This window comes from Bombus affinis, chromosome 7 (assembly GCF_024516045.1).
Source record: "Bombus affinis isolate iyBomAffi1 chromosome 7, iyBomAffi1.2, whole genome shotgun sequence".
Taxonomy (NCBI): Eukaryota; Metazoa; Arthropoda; class Insecta; order Hymenoptera; family Apidae; genus Bombus; species Bombus affinis.
Window position 1 is genome coordinate 5986201 of NC_066350.1, and position 16517 is coordinate 6002717.

General features: G+C 41.4%; 1 protein-coding gene and 1 long non-coding RNA gene across 5 annotated transcripts; one reads left to right on the forward strand and one right to left on the reverse strand.

The window, feature by feature from the left end:
• Positions 1–3569: 3569 nt before the first annotated feature.
• LOC126918728 (calcium-dependent secretion activator) lies at positions 3570–14900 on the reverse strand. Of its 4 annotated transcripts, XM_050727019.1 has the most exons (16): positions 14799–14900; positions 14502–14660; positions 12342–12864; positions 12085–12252; positions 10925–11416; positions 10333–10739; positions 9677–10141; positions 8680–9036; positions 8352–8591; positions 7933–8235; positions 7303–7469; positions 6490–6941; positions 5929–6087; positions 5710–5826; positions 5400–5635; positions 3570–5306 (listed from the first exon to the last, which is right to left on the reverse strand). In XM_050727019.1, the coding sequence occupies exons 3-16, from the start codon at positions 12762–12764 to the stop codon at positions 5111–5113; spliced, it is 4182 nt and encodes a 1393-aa protein (XP_050582976.1). In that variant the 5' UTR covers positions 12765–12864; positions 14502–14660; positions 14799–14900; the 3' UTR covers positions 3570–5110. The 4 variants fall into 4 exon arrangements, with proteins under 4 accessions (XP_050582976.1, XP_050582978.1, XP_050582977.1 ...); XM_050727021.1 differs by having other exon boundaries at positions 7303–7459; positions 7935–8235; positions 14502–14846; XM_050727020.1 differs by having other exon boundaries at positions 5710–5823; positions 14502–14846.
• On the forward strand, positions 6087–6586 carry LOC126918789 (uncharacterized). The gene is made up of 2 exons (XR_007711439.1): positions 6087–6362; positions 6399–6586. It is a non-coding gene; the product is annotated as an uncharacterized LOC126918789 (long non-coding RNA).
• Positions 14901–16517: the final 1617 nt, after the last annotated feature.

Below are 16517 nucleotides of genomic sequence, written 5' to 3' on the forward strand. Positions count from 1 at the left end.
CATCTAACCTATCGTTTTTTTAAACATTCCTATGATTTTTTTTAAATTTTACATAAAGTTTTAAGAAATTCCATATAAACGTAATATATCATTCGATCTCATAACAATGATGACGATAAATAGAAAGCGCCACTTTTTCAAGCCAATGATAGTTAACCGAGTTCATGATTTAACCAATCACGGCAGGATTTAATGAGTCGGTCTCTTTTTATTAATGTATCCGAGCAATATTAGCGGTTAGTCTTGAGTATGATGAACGCACGTGGTACTACACGTAACAACATAGTAAAAACGGTCCAATTAAAAACATGCGAACCATTCAAACAAGTGAATTAATTTATTTCTCTTAATTTATATTTTAATCTCAAGTTCTTATATTTTGTTTTACATATTTAAAACGATGGTTACATATATACTTACACGAAAACCACAACAGTGTGTATTATATTATCCACTTTGCAGTTATTTATTGTCGATCTCGATTATGTAAGGGAAATAAAAAAGAGAGAAATAGGGAAAATGATTTAATAATTCGTTCATCAAAAACTGTATTATATCATATAACGTATCGTTTAAGCATCTGCGAATGTATGCGAATGTACATGTATACATATACGTGTTGTCTGTATATTATACAATATGAATGATTGAAACAAGATCATAGAATTTAGGCAGTTTTGCGAACGATGGCGACGTGAACTGAACGTATTGATTAGGAAGCGAAAATAAATACAAAAATATCGTAAGGTCGTATCGACGTATCGAAGTTATCGCGTAAAAAATATATCGATGGTATTGTTTGGATGTATCGATCGATAAGGAGTCCGCGTCAATCAAATCCATGATTCGATCGATGATATATTTGAACGGAACGAAATTGGCTTACGAATCCTTAGATCAAGGAGACAAAGTACCAACATTAGCATATTGTTTATTTACAAAAAGTATTCGCTCATGGTACAATGACAATGCTATGTGAAAATGCGTGTTGCGTGCGTGCATGAGGATTGCTTTTATAGAAAATGCATACGTTGTTAACAATCATACAAGAACAATGTATGCGAAGACATTGTTTGTATCGTGACTGTGTTTAGGATCTTGTTTCGAGTATACGTACAGATTCTCAATAAATCGGCGAAAAGAATGCTCGATGAAACGTACTACATGAACGAATGACAATGAAACATCTCCGTGCATCGATATCTCGAGAAGGAAATTCAGTTTGGGTATACGTTCTAGACCGTAATAGCTTTTTTTCTTTGTCGGACTTTTTATTAACGAGAGAACAACAATTGCATAGAAGTTTAATGGAATAAAACACTAGCTAGAGTAAAAGATCTTCTGTTTAGTCTGTAATTAAAATTATGATAACACAATCGAGATCAAGTGAGATAAGAGAACGAAGAGAAGGCCCAAAAGTATGGGACTTTTATATATGTCTATTAACTGTTAGGTACTTGTTTTCTTTTGTGTATTTGTATCGATCTGTGTATGTATGTATATACGTGTATGCGTTGACGTGTATGCGTGTATGTGTCTGCGCGCAGATACGTCGCTTATGGCTATAAGAAGGCATAAAATGAATTGAAATAAAAGAAAGATACAAAAAGTAAATAAAATAAGATCGAAAAGAGAAGTAGAAATCGTGGTTGATGTAAGAATACTGCCGTCGGAGCAAAAAGAGATCCTTTCTTGATCATCCTAATCTAATTAGCCGTAGATTGCAGAAGAATCGTCGATAGTAAGAATGATAATGATCATAATAATTGTAGTACCGTTAGCATCGGCTGTAAGTACACTACAACGATTTAACTTCAGTTTTGATAACGTCCACTACTCTCGGTTGTACGTTTATTCTTCCAATGTGCCCGAGTACCGAGATAAATGCCCATCTCGTTGCACATTTTGTCGTCGAATAAATGCTGGCACAATATTTTTCTGATTAAATCATAAACTTAATTCGTTCGATGGCATCGAATCGTTTAATCGTTTTTCGCGCGTTTACTTCACGTTGATCATTGTGTACCCGCGATAAACGATCGCAATGAATGCAAGCAAACCACACTCCAAGGAGGATCAAATTTTCCAGTGATTTTGACCGTGATTTAATCTAGGTATATATACTTAATAATTCGACGAGAGCTTGTCAAATTGCTCCGTGCCAATTAATCGCAAAACGCGTAACAATCTACGAGTACAGATGCATGTATACCGAGAGTACGAAAGGCATCTGTGATAAGAAATAACAAGGCATAACTGACACGTGTTTACGCGTCGAGAGAATCTGTCGAAAGAATAATCTAGGAAATTTTTTACACGAGTCGAATCGAACAATAGAGTTCCTGGCTAATCGGCGACACGTTGAAGCGCGCGAATGCGGGCACGGGCGCAGGCGTAAATGCGCGCGCAGACACAAATTCAGGCGCAAGCGCAGTAGCAGGCGCCAGGCCGGAATCGGCGCACGTGTCATACGATTGGACGCGTAAACATCATTTCAACGCGCTAATTTACACGATATAAAAATCTCCTTTCCTTTGTATCATTTTTCGCTAATGTATGTACAAATAAACGGCTACCGATAACTCTTTTCGAATGCAGCGCGCATTCTCTTCGAACAAAGTATTTTTAAATAGAGTTGTCGCATTTCGTTCGTCAACGTTTCTCTATTTACTTAATGACAAGCGTCTGTTTTAGTCAAAGAGCTGGCTATATAAATTTCAACGTTATTTGTCGTGATTCGCATCATGCAGTTGTGATTTCTGCACGGAAAGGTTGGACTACCGTTGCCAGTAACAAAACCTGCCAGGTAGAAGTTGGTGCGCAAAAGATGGGCGAATGTTAGTGGTCGAACGTGTGAATTTTCAAAGATCATCAACGTTATGCAGTTTTGGAAATACGCGTTGATACAGTAAATAATAGTACACACATGGAAAAGTATCGGCGAAAGTCTAGGTAGAAGATAAGATGCCGGCAGTCGCCAAAGTTGCTGAAAATTCGGTAAAGTCAATGATCGAACAAGAACAAGTACACGAAACACTGTCAAAATCGATAGCGGCTAATTAATTACCATTTTCGTTTTGTTCGAGCATTGGATTCCAAGATCTCATGACCGTTGTTGAGCCCAATCTTACACCACGTAAAGAAGAAGCGATTAAAAGAAAATTAATTGTTTTAAAAGCATCAACCGAACAAGAAATAAAAGAACTTTAACGAACAATTACAAAAATCGAATATAAATATTAGACTTACAGTTTCAATCGTATAAATGAATTGTTAGGACCACGAAACGATTCGCAGTATGCGCACACTGTATACGCCGCGCTCATTATTAACTTCATTAGCAACGATAATCCAATCTATTCAAGTAGAAATGACCGCGCCGAGTAACGTTGAAATTTATTAGGTAGTCAGCTCTTGGTCTATTTCCTTGTACGTTGAATGGGAACAAAACGATTAAACGTACGTGTATGTATTTGTTTTACGCACACTGAGATGGCCAAAGTACACGTCGATCGGAAGATACATCGAAATTTTGTTATACTTTTGGCACTACCCTTGTTTGTTCGTACGTTCGTTTCGTTCGTTTCGTTCGTTTCGTTCGTTTCGTTCGTTTCGTTCGTTTCGTTCGTTTCGTTCGTTTCGTTCGTTTCGTTCGTTTCGTTCGTTTCGTTCGTTTCGTTCGTTTCGTTCGTTTCGTTCGTTTCGTTCGTTTCGTTCGTTTCGTTCGTTTCGTTCGTTTCGTTCGTTTCGTTCGTTTCGTTCGTTTCGTTCGTTTCGTTCGTTTCGTTCGTTTCTTCGACGATTCGGTGTTTCTTATTTCTTACGTAGGCTGAAATTTTCCGTGGCGTCCAGGTTACTTATACACGGACAATTTGAGGTAGTCAAAATACTTGAAGAGCTCGACGGTCAATGCGATGTTACCAATCGTTTAAAATTATCGATCATTTCGTGTTGATACGAGAAGAAACGCGATCGTCTATTAAATCATTACTACACACAGGTTGAGCCCTTTTGGACCGTCGCGTCGTTGAACGCTTATTCGTACCAAAAATAACATAGCTTTCGTTGACAAATCTTTGTTTTTTTGAAAACAATATCTATGTATATTATAAACATGATTATCAAACAACGTTAGACATTTTTACGATAGTGGCATTAGTATAAATAAAGTAGGGATTTGCAGAGAAATAGAGATGTGAAGAATAAAGAGCGAAGATAGAAACAGGAAGAAACACGAAAATATGATAACAAATAGCTGTAACATACATATGATCAGTGAATTTATAAATCGGTTTCTCTCGCGATGCGAACACCTATTTGAAATACTCATCCAACAGCAACAGCAACTGTATAGGATCGTTTAGAACATAAATACACAGTCGATCGGCGCGTTTACTATATGTATAAATGAGAAACGTGATATCTATAAAAGTTTTGAACAAAAGAAACGTTTATCGATGCACAGATGGTAGAGAAAGATAAAGGAGAAGACCTTTCGACCTTACAGCGGTCGCGTTCGCCAGTAGTTCTCGTTCGAGCAAGTGTATCAAATCGGTAACGATTCGAAAAAAGATGCGTCACACTCTCTTTGGACGAACGGCCGAACGTAATCGAACAACGAAACGAAGATTTGTCGAAAAGCCTGTAGAATCTATGAAAACTAACACAAACACACACGTCTGTGCGATAACGATAAGGTTTATCCTTTCGATCGATTGTACCGAATAGTGATTCTTCTTCGAAGAATGCTTCGTTCGAACAAATTTCTAAAGTGTACTATGGACAATCTTGTCGTCGAAACTCTCGTTTTGTATGTACATATGTATAGACAAAACAATCTATTCGTTCAATGTAAAGTTGCCGACTGAATATTAGAAGTAATAGTGGCTACAGTAATGACGAAAGTAAAGTGATAACGATAGTAAAAAAGAAAAGTATTAATAATACGAACTGACGGTAATTATCATCGTAGTAATTGCTATTCAACAATAATAACAACGATACTGATGATCATAATGATAGAAAAGATAAGCAAAGTATGGAGGAAAAAAGAAGAAACAGAAGGAGAAATTAAGATAAGCAATAATACTAGAGGTAATAAGAAGAATGATCAAAACCAGCTAGGTCCGCCAAACTTCGTCGAAAGTCCACCAATGCCCTTGCCAAACATGTTTCCAACTTTTTCAACAACGTTCGAAGTAACGTTGCTGATTAGATTCGCGTCTTCGCTGTTGACCGTTTCGACGACCGTTACTTTTGGCTTTGGTCGTTCTACCTCGTCGTCGTTACCGTTCTCCGAAAGACCTCTAAATAATAAGGGAGAACAAGATTTTACAACTCTGTCGAATCGCTTTCGTTTACTATAGGTATCGTCGTTCGATCAAATTACGAGTACTCACTCTTCGTTCTGAACGCTCGTTAAGGCACAAGTCGCTTCTTCCGTTTGCATCCTCTTAAATATAGTCTGATATGTTGTCGAGTTGAGTTTCTCCTCTATGACACCTTGCAGCTCGAAGTCCGAGTAAATCTTTTTTACGATGTGGGCCAAACAGGTACACTGATAGAGATGTAGGCTGTGATCGAGTCTTTCCGAAAGCCATGTGCACAGCATTTGAATTTGCGCCGTATACCATTGCTAAAGGGAAGAAGATCGAATAGAAAATAATTCTACAGAGGAGAAAAGTTTGATCAAGCTATCTGTATGCATACCTCGAAGAACGTTAAAATCCATAATTCGTCCAAGACTTTTCCACGAATTTGGTCCATACAGTTTCTCGTAAAGCTCACATAGGCCTGTCCCATTTCTTTTCCGCTTCCCGATACCTTCTAAAGAAGAGTTTCGTAAATAGTTCGCGAACAAACGTGTTAATTTCTATCTGTATCCGATTAATCGGATTTTCGTGATTTAAGAAAAAGATAATAAACTACCGTTAAACTGAGAATGGAACCTATGAAAGATCCCTCGTCGTAACGAGATAGTTTGGATAAGGTAGTCTCTAGAACCGTGACCAGCTTGTTGATCATTCCTTGTGTCATGGAGGCCAACATTTTTTCTATCAAATCGTCGATATTGCCATGATATTGGTGCTGAAAGGAAATCACAATCGGTGATAGTCACTGTAGCGAAGATTAATACAGTCGGATGTGACCCGACGAGGAAACACACTGCGCCTCGTAGCTACAAATCCAAACGTAGCATTTACTTACACCGGTACGAGGTACAAGATACAAAGTGCCAAAATCTGATTAGAAACGTACAAAATTTAGCGAATAACTCGAAGTTGTTGCTACAATTTCATCTGCAATTGCATTCCGAGTTTCATGTTAATATAAACAAAATATTCTGCTATACTGGTTCTATGGTTACGAAACGAGAATATAATATATCTTTTTGCAAGAGGAAAAGACAAATTGCCCTTCAACGTGATTCCTAACACGGCACACTTTGTTCTTTATCAGTGGTGTATTTTAGATAAATAAAGAACTTACCACGTCGACACCATCGATGGTGCACAATTCGAAGCTTTGGTTTTTCGCATCGAGAATAACGTTCACCATCGCGCACATTTCCGATGGTATGATGTAATCAGTCGAAATAAAAGTTACACCTTTCTTCAGCCACTGTTGAAACGCGGCATCTGTTCGTTGCATGCAAGTTTCGATCATGTCGCATGCCATCAACGTTAATCTCTGTTCTAGATGCTGCCGAAATTCTTGGTCCGGCCAATGAAGGTCACGAATGAAAGATTGAAGCGCATCGAGCTTCCAGAATAATTCGCCGGACGTAGCGCATCCATTCCCTTTTATCTCCCAACGTTCCTTCTCGAAACCTTTTAAAACCGATTGTGCAATGGAGGTTTCCATCAAGTCCACGTAACGCACCACCATCGGAGAGAAAGTATCGCGAAGATGCTGATGAAACCTTCCATTCTTCAAATTATCTACGAATCGAGATAAAGAAAGTTAGCCTTGATCGAAAGTTGACGGCGGTAACGACGACGATCAGGAGGAGAACAAAAACAAGAAGAAAATGGCAACGATAAATAAGAAAAAGGCTATGAATTTGCATAATAAAAAAAAAGAAAAAGTAAGTTGTCGAAGTAGAGAATACAGCCGCTCGTTATTTATTTTTCATGTTTTGTATACGTATCGATGAGAAAATTTAGGAAAGTCTCGTCAAAATTCGCATAATAAATATGACTATATTTCTATATAATAGAAATAATAGAAGTGAAACATTTTTGCTGTAAATTGATCACAAAAGGAATAAAAAGTATGGAGGAACAACAAAAGCACACGTACCATCTTCCCTCAAATAGTCGTTCAAGATTTTGAAGAGCGGGAAGCTGTCCCATGTGTCGCGCGGTTGTTCGGCAAGCACCTTGTCCATGTCGTCGGCGAACAAGGACCAGAAGATCTCGGCGTGCTCCACCATAAGATCGCTAAACCAGGCGAACGCCTGCGGTACAGTGTAGTAGGAGCGGCTCGTGAAAATATTGGACGTCACACATACATACGGCGGGTATGAGTAGCATAAAACTCAGAGCGATGGGACTATCGCCCTGAGGAAAGAATCCTCGAGTATACGTAGATACGATAAGGTCTATTTGTCGTAATACGATCTTGTACATAACGTATATGTATTATGCATTTTGCCTACCGGTTCTAAATAATCCAAGTGGCTCGAGGAATTCATGGAAAAACAGCAAGCTACGACTTAGCGTTTGTTGGACTTTTTGAAACATGCAGCAACAACAGGCAAATAAAAAAATTCTCGTTGTTGCTTCAACGAGGACGTAGTCGTGAACGCGATTCGTATGAAGATGAATGTGATCGTGATTACCAATACTGTTTGCCTTTTCCTTCTCGTCAATGATCTTACTTCTCGAGGATCCAGAAAAGATGACATTCAGTTGTAGAAACCCAACTAATACCTTCGAATAGTGCTCCCCGTTTTGTTGAAGCAGATCCACGCACATTTCGGCCAGATGAATGAGATCCTCGAGCTTCTTGCTAGGCGAGGCACAAACCTCACCGCTGAAGTCATCTTCGATCTTAGCTTCGGCAGAAAGTTTCGTATAGTTAACAAGAGCAGCTTTCTCGAGGCAACTCTTGATCAAAGCCTTCACTTCCTCGGGAGGTACGGAACTGACGCCATCCTTCATCATTACTCGTTCCAGAAGAGACAGAGTAGCTTTCAATGCTCCCTCCGGCCGACCGAAAGGGAAACTGTATCTATGTATTTCGACAAGAATTCGTTTTTTTATCACTTCAGCAAAAGAACGAAAAGAGGAAAGAAAGAGAAAGACAAAAGAAACACGGAGTAATTGCTGTTAACTACAGTCTCTTACCTAAAATTAGTAATTTGTTCTTCGAGGATTTGCCTGAGCCTTTCTTTCACCTCTTGAAATTTCTCCTTCTCCTCGTGAGTGATAGAACCGACTCTGTCCGTACGGCTGCCGTAGACGTGGCTGGCGCAAAAGGCGAAACTAAAGTGAATCAGAGTTGGATCGATCATGAGTCCGCGATCGATTCTGTCCAGTAGATCGTTCAAGTAGCACAAGTGTCGAAAACAGCCTCGTACTCCGTATCTGCGAAGGCAAGCGGACGAGAGCGCAAGTTCACGATGTTCTGTTTCAGATACGGGAGATCTTTTCTCGCATCTCGTAATCGCGTTACCTAGCGCAATATTCGTCCAGAACGAATAATTGACCGGGTGAAAACCAGCCAAGGGAACAGTATGGATCGTTCAAGCGATAATCCAGAATCAAGTTTTGTAAAAACTTGAAGAGAACGTGGTGATCGAACTTGCAAGGATCCGCGCTAATGTAATCTTCCATCCCGTGCTTTTTCGCTCGATCGGCGTCGCCCTGTATCTTACTGATGGTGGAATTTTTGTCCGCGGAAACTGGTGGAGTGGGTTTGTGGGACTGGCCGGTCGCCCTGTACATGACCATCACCCAGGTCTGGCACTCGTTCTCATCGTCCGTAGCGAACACTATGCTGTCCCCTTCGCGAACCGCATTAAAATAAAATCTGCAAAAAGATGATGCATGGTATTTATCATTTTACGCTCACTGTCAGTCCAGTAATTCCATCATTTCTGTATTTCTTTGTTCCGTCTATACGCGTTTTTTCGTTTAACTGGACTTCTTGAAACAAATTTCAGCCCGTAACCGAAATGTTACAATTTAAATGTTACAAATGTTAGAAATTTACAAATGGTATTTTGGATTAATACATGCACCGATAATCATTCAATTGTGCGTTGAAGAATATACTGTAACATCCGACAACGTGTACTTTCCGAATAAACACGAACATCAAAACTCTTAAGGTTTCATAAATACATCGCGTTATTAGTCGCAAGTCGAATAACTACACGCAGATACTTGCAATCGTCGCGATTGCAATCGCGAGGATTACCACGACCATTCGTATATTCAACTGTATCCGATCGTACATCGATCGTAATTCGCGCGAAATGTGTAGATACAGCGGAGTGTACTGGAACGAATGTAATTGATTCAGGAATACATATAGCATACACCGAGATATCTGTGTGTATTTTATTGTACCAAACTGATTCTCTTGATAAACCCTGATTATGCGTGTAGCTAGCATACGTTCGTTCCGATAACATACTCCACTGTACATGTACACAGGCGATATCTACCTTCCGTCATCTAGATCCATGCCAACCATAAGATTAGCAGAGGCAGGTTCGATATAATCAACCGTATAACCATCTAGCTGCATCATCTCTGAGGGTTCGCTTCTCCTCTCTTTGTACGAGCACATCGCGAACGTGTACTGAGAAACTTGAACTAGCACGTGGTATCGTTTCTTCCACTTTTTCCACACAGACTTGCCCATTGCGTAAAGGTAGCCGCAGTGTTTCATGTTGAAAGGTTTGTCCATTCGGCAACCAACTTTGATGAGGAGATCCTGGTCGGGACAGTTTTTCGGGACGGACATTCGATACCATTCCGGATGTTTGCAGGAGAACGGTGTAGGTCGCAGATGTACCTTGCCTAGCTCCTTATCCTCGAGCGCGAGCATCGCCGAATTTTCAGTGTAGAGACGAACCTTGACCAGTGGCAGCGGTTGCATGGTGGTAAAGTCGCCCTGCGTGTCCCACCTGTAAATCGATGCGGCCAAAGAGAGAAAGAGAAAAAAAAACAGAGAAGAAACGATGTAAGGGCGAGTCGGTGCAATATGCCAAAACGTGGATGCAAAAAAAGAAAAGAAAAAAATAAATCGAACTTTCGGTTTAGCTTCGCAGAATTTAGCTCTACCGGTGGTCTACTTAATGCTCGGGCTACTACTCACATAGGTTTCGAAGCCTCGGCGTGATCGGTTTGCAGCTTTTTGCCACGATCGACTTCCATCGTGCAATAAACTATCTTGTTCGGCGGCAAACTCTTCAAGCCCCTGACCTCTACAACTACCACAGCCAGCTGGAAGGTCAGGCCTACGTCCATTTTGGTTAACTGCGGTTCCGAGTCAGCGGAGTCGCTCTCCAATTTAACGAGAGAACCCTGACCGCGGCAGCGGGAGCGCTCACGTCGATGGTTGCAGCGCTTCAGCTTCTGCAGGCCGTATTTGCTGTCTGTCGAACCTTTCGAGACCGGTAATGACTCTAAATTAGCCATCAACAGGTTGATAGACGACTTGAGTTCCTCGATGTAGAGCGACTCCATTTCTTTTAGAAGGAACTTGGGCATAAGCTTGCGGTTCTATCGAACAAGAGGAAAACAGCGATCGTAACGATCGTGCGTATGTGCAGAGTAGAATCTCGTTTATCCGAAGCTGAACATTAACGTGTTCCTATAAACGAATGGCGAATAAACGAGGTACTACCGTACTTGGAAACATATAAAACAAACGCAAACAGACGAATGCATGCATCGAAAAGCGTTACCTTTTCCATGTCATTAACCCTTTGGAGGCGACCATCCAGCTCCCTCCTGATGGCGGCAGCCTGTTCGTCGGCTGAGTCCAACAGGAGGGCGTTGAACAGAAGCTGATGCTCGAACTTCTTGATGCCAAGAATTTGCTGAAACATGTCGTACAGCTGCTCCTTCGGTAGAATCATCTCCGAGATCAAAGACTGCTGTTGCATCCTGGAGGGCCTCTTGGTCTCCTCGTCCCCCGAACCTTTCATGATACAATCGAATTTGGCCAACCAGGACGTAAGTACAGTCTCTTTGCTCAATCCGTCGATTTCCGGGAAGCGTAGAACACGTATCTTTATGTTCTCCTTGAACACCTCGCGGAAGTCGAGTTGTGAGCAAGCACCGCTTTGCACCATTTGCAGCACTCGATCCGACGTCAGAAATACGTCGTAATAATTCTGTATGGCATTGCGGAACGCTTCATCCGCCATTATCTGCGTTTCTCCCTTTAGAAAACTCTGTAAATCATAACAAAGCATATGAGTCTTTCCTTCACCCTCTCCTTTCTTTCTCCCCGTCTCTTTTTCTACGGATTACGAAGTCGAGACGGATCGACTCGCGTCAATCGCTCTCCTTCTATCAGCCACTCGAAGGTGAAGGTTACTCGTTTGCGACGAATTCGTGCATAAAACGACAGTATACGGCTTCTTTCATCGCGTTACATCTTCTTAGACGGGTTTCTTTCGTTCGCCCTTTGATCTTTCGATCGTTTATATGTATACTCGCTGCAAACGATATAGTATGATCGTTAATCGAAGCTTTAAAAAGAGACAGCCGTTGACATAGCCGTACGCAGGACGATAGAAGCAATTATCTTACTTAATCTTACTTGTTATCTTAAAATGCAAAAGTTATTTGTAAATTAATATTCTGCTCGCGATCTTTCGTTAATTTTTCAAAATCGATCCGTAATCGGCGAAGATTGGGACGTGTGCTTTCGAAGAAGACACGAAGAAACGGTCCTGAGTCGACATTCGCACGACTCCGAACGACCGAGTTATATCGTACGAAGATGGGCAGAGACAACGTGCGTATATCTGCATATACGACGGAGAACGGGAAAGAAACGAACAAAGATGGAATATCTGTCGGTTGATCGATGCGAAGAAGAAACATCGATGATTACCTGAAAACGAGAACATATCGTTTCGAGTTGCTGCTTGGTCACTTTTAGCGAACGTTTCGTCATATCCAGTGGTTGTTTGGCGTTAAACGGATACGAAATGCATCTCGATACGAACACGTACAACTGTATCCTAGTCTTCCTTTCCTCTTCTTCCCGCTCTTGTTTATCCTACGCAGAGCAAGATCACGCTTGAACGTGAAAATCTTTCGAGCAAAGGACAAAGTGTAAACGAAAGAGACAAAGGTATAGATAGATACTTGGAGATCCGCTTCGGTCTTCTCGCTGGCGACGGAGGGCGAAGGGCTGGTAGGTCTCTGAGCGTAACTTGCCGCATCCTGGGCGGTAGACATCGACGGCGACAACGAGCTTCTCGCTGTAGTGTAACTAGATGCATCCAATGTGCCATCCTGGCTGGTAGCCGTGCCAGCACGAGGTGTCCCGACCGGTCCGTGGATCGATCCTCCTGGTGAGGCCAACGAGCTCACGCTACCCGATACGGGACCGCTCGCGCCACCAAGGCTAGCCCCAGGTCCGATCTGTCGCCGGGATCCGTACGAGCTACCGCTCCCTGTGCGAACTCCACCACTACCTCCGCCACCTCCGCCACCGCTAACACTCCCGACATGCTGCGAACTTTGATCCTCCTCGCTTTCCGATTCCGACGAGCTCGGGTCGATCATTCTGCTTCCTCAGGATATACTTCCCGTATGGTCCAGGAAGCCTAACCTTCCCTCTCAATTACGGATCCGTTCTTCCTCCGCTTCTTCTTCTCCACCACACCTACGATCGAACCAGTTTCTTTTCATTTTCCTATACCATATATACATGCTCTATCTATCTCCGTGTTTCGTCTACTTTCGTATTCACGCTCTTTCTTATTTCCATTTCTTATTTACACGAGACTCGAGAGAGCAAGTACATGCACGTAAATTCCAACGAGAGAGCATTAAAAGAGATAAAGCAACAACAAACGTTTGCCGGTTCAGATGCAACGAATATCGATTGTCCAACGTTTGTTCGTCTCCGTTCGACTCTATTCTCTTTGTTGCTCTTTCGTGTCACTCCACTTCCTTTTCGATCAAGGATTGACTTGCGCGCGTGCTCGCGCGTCAGACACGCGACACGGAACGCGACGAGAAACCCGGCGACAGATTCTGATCAAGCAACGCGCCGATCATCGATCCTCTCGCATACTCGTGTATCGAAGAGGCGACACGGCACGACGCGAGATTCGGCGCCAGCACGGTAATGGAGATTCACGAGTTCGTTATAATCACCCGTATATGGGTCTTAATTACATACAGATATGTAAATATTTCTGGCGCAACGCCGATATGCGGCGTGTCACAGTTCGAGCACGAGTTTAGATTCGAGTCGAATAGGACGTTTCGTATTCACACACATCTTTTTCACGACACTTTCCTTTCTCCTCCTTTTCAATGTTTTACCCACGTGTTCCACTTTTTTACGTTCCCAATTTTTACGTTTTCACAGATTTGCCATTCTACGAATAACGTATTTCGAACGAAAGAAAAACTTCCTCCTCGATGCGTTTCATATCGATTCTTTTTATTCTTAGTGCATCTAGCGTTTACACGGATCGTTTCTCTTCGCCCGGCGTTCCTCGTTACTGTCTTTCACGCGCGTCAAAACCACGAAGTAAGCGTTATATTCAATTAACTAAGGATCTCTTTTAACGAAAGCGAGCCTATCTATGATCAAACGTTGCTAGTTCATGTTGCTCCTCCGATATTTTTTATCCAGAGAAAGTCGAGATAACAACGTGAACCAACGAACGCTCGTTTCGAGAAAGTAATTTGCATCGATACAGGATAATACGCTTATACTATACTGCAGGATATACTAGTTACCGACACTGCCGTTTCAACCGACGAATAGAAACGCGCGCAACTACCGGCAGCGATATGCTTCGTTATCGCCGCGTATCCTTTGCCTGCATATCCTTCCGTCGATTCAGATGTTTATCGTCGTTGTTAACTGCGTTCCTGTTACGTTCTATCGAAACCTGTTTTAACATTCGTATACCGTATAGACGACCGCAAGCTAAACCAAGTTGAAGTCAGATGTTTCGGCGCGAACGTTATCTATTGATTTAATGCGAAACGCGAAAACGAATTGGAAGAATGTACCGTCGTTCGGTGGTCGTTGGGTGTGTCACGGTACATAGAGGACTTTGGAAACGAATCTACTTGTTGGAGTGATTTTTTCTCTCTATGTATACCTATATGTCCACCTATCTAGCTATGTATTTTATCTCTTTTCCTGTTTCGCTTACTGACGAAACAAGCTCGCTCGTGTTCGTATTCTCGTTTGCTCTTTCGCACTCTCGTTCTCTTTCGTGCATGCGCACGTGTCACAGCTTTCGCGATCGTTATTGCGAACCCACTGAAACCAACCTTTTTTTTCAAGCGATACGCGGCCACAATGACCCTGAATATCGGCAGATCATCCTGCGTTCATGCTATCACGCTGCAATCCACTCCGAGGTCTTCCTTCGTGTCGCGAATATATTGGATCAATTTTCGTAATGCGTACCCGTAACACGATACTGCGATCTATTGGTAAGAGAAAAAGGAAGGATAGCTGATTTCCTTTAATACACCGGCTATCGTACAAACATCAACCGATATCGACAAGCGTGAACGAAGGTTAAAGAGAGTGAACGGGGCGAACTCTCAACGAACGTGACGTACCTCAACGTACTCGACCGCCTTCGTTCGTCTACTAACTAACCACCGAGATCATAGCGCCGACGCCGATACCGACACCGACGCCGACGCCGACGCCGACGCAGCTGTCCACGCCATTATGGAAACACTCCGAAAGATAAAGACAAACTGTCGTAAAGCAGACGAAACAACGGATTGACAAAAAGAAAAGAGATATAAATACCCAGAAGTATGTGAAACTAAGAATGAAATGTGTTGCAAGCAAAATATTCAAAAGTATAAAAAACTAACGATGAAAGTAAGTACTAAATGGATTGCTATGCGTAACAAAATGTTACACGTCTTCCTCTAATAAAAATGCCAAAAAGGATAGAGAAATATGATTGTAAAGATAAACGAACGTATTTTAAAAATCAGATTTGAAGCAAAGAAGATAAGAAGGAAGAAAAATTTTTTATGAAAATAATTACACGAAGTAAGGTGATAAAGATGAAGTGGTAGCATAAACTACGTCGAGTCTGAGAACGGGAGGACAAAATGGAGAATGGGGTGTGTCGAAGAAGAGGGTTAAAAAGAGAGGTAAAGAGAAAGTAAGAAAGACAGGCTGTAGGCAGAAACGAGTGGCAGTGGGCCATCGATTGGGTGCGCGCGATTGTCAATGTTGCCGGCTATCCGGCGTTACTACCGCCGTTCTTCTCTTTTCATATCGATACTTTATATCTGCGCTTAAATACACTCTAATATGTAGTTAATTCTTCCTTCTCATTCAACCTTCTCGTTAACGTTTTGTAATTCTCATCTCGCCTTCGATTTTTTAAATTATTCGCTTATCGATTACTAGGCTAGATTATCAACGTATGTGAAGCAATAGCTTCATATTTTTGTTCTTAAGGAACCCTCCGTTTTGCAAAGAAACAAAAGTTTCACGTAATTTTAATGAAGAAATATTCTTCTGTTCAACCACTTGCTAACGACTAACTCGCTTGTTGGGTTTTTAAGGTCAAGTGATTTCTCTCTAGAATCTAGAGTCTAGAGTCTAGTATCCAGAATCTAGATGCTGAGAAATACTTTACATTCGAGATAGAAACGACGCGTCTGTTTACGACACGTTACGAGTCAATATATCCTAGCTCTATCCTAATCTAACACATTTCGCGTAAATGAACGTAAAACGCTTACATTGCAAACTCGTCTTTCGAATAATCGTCGTTGTCAGCCGAAATGAAACTGTGTCGGACAAGAAACGTACGAAAGAAAATAATGTTTTGTTCAAATAATGCCAATGAATGCGAATAATGAAAACGATTCTCTGATATACATTACGTTTAAACATACGTATAACACTATTGTGGTTGTCACTAGCTTCGCTTCTGCTTCTGGTAGGAACACATATGTATATGCAGATTATTGTAGATCGATATTTAATCAAGTAAATTGGAAGTGCTGTAATAACTTAGTTACAGCGGAACAATTCAACGATTCTGCCGAGGTCTCGTTATTAATTTCGCTAGTCCAGTAAACATGAAAACATTCGTGACCTAGGATGAAGTTACGCCATTTGCCTTCTCGAAGTCAGCGTATTCACTTGAAATCTGGCACTCTGCCAACTATGGAAAAATAGGTTATCGATCAATCGCTCGTATTTCGCAACAGCTGCAATTTTAAATTCGTAAAGAAACATTGCAAGATATTTTATTTTATATTTATTTTATTCTATCTTTGAATTTCATTCTTTTTTAGTTC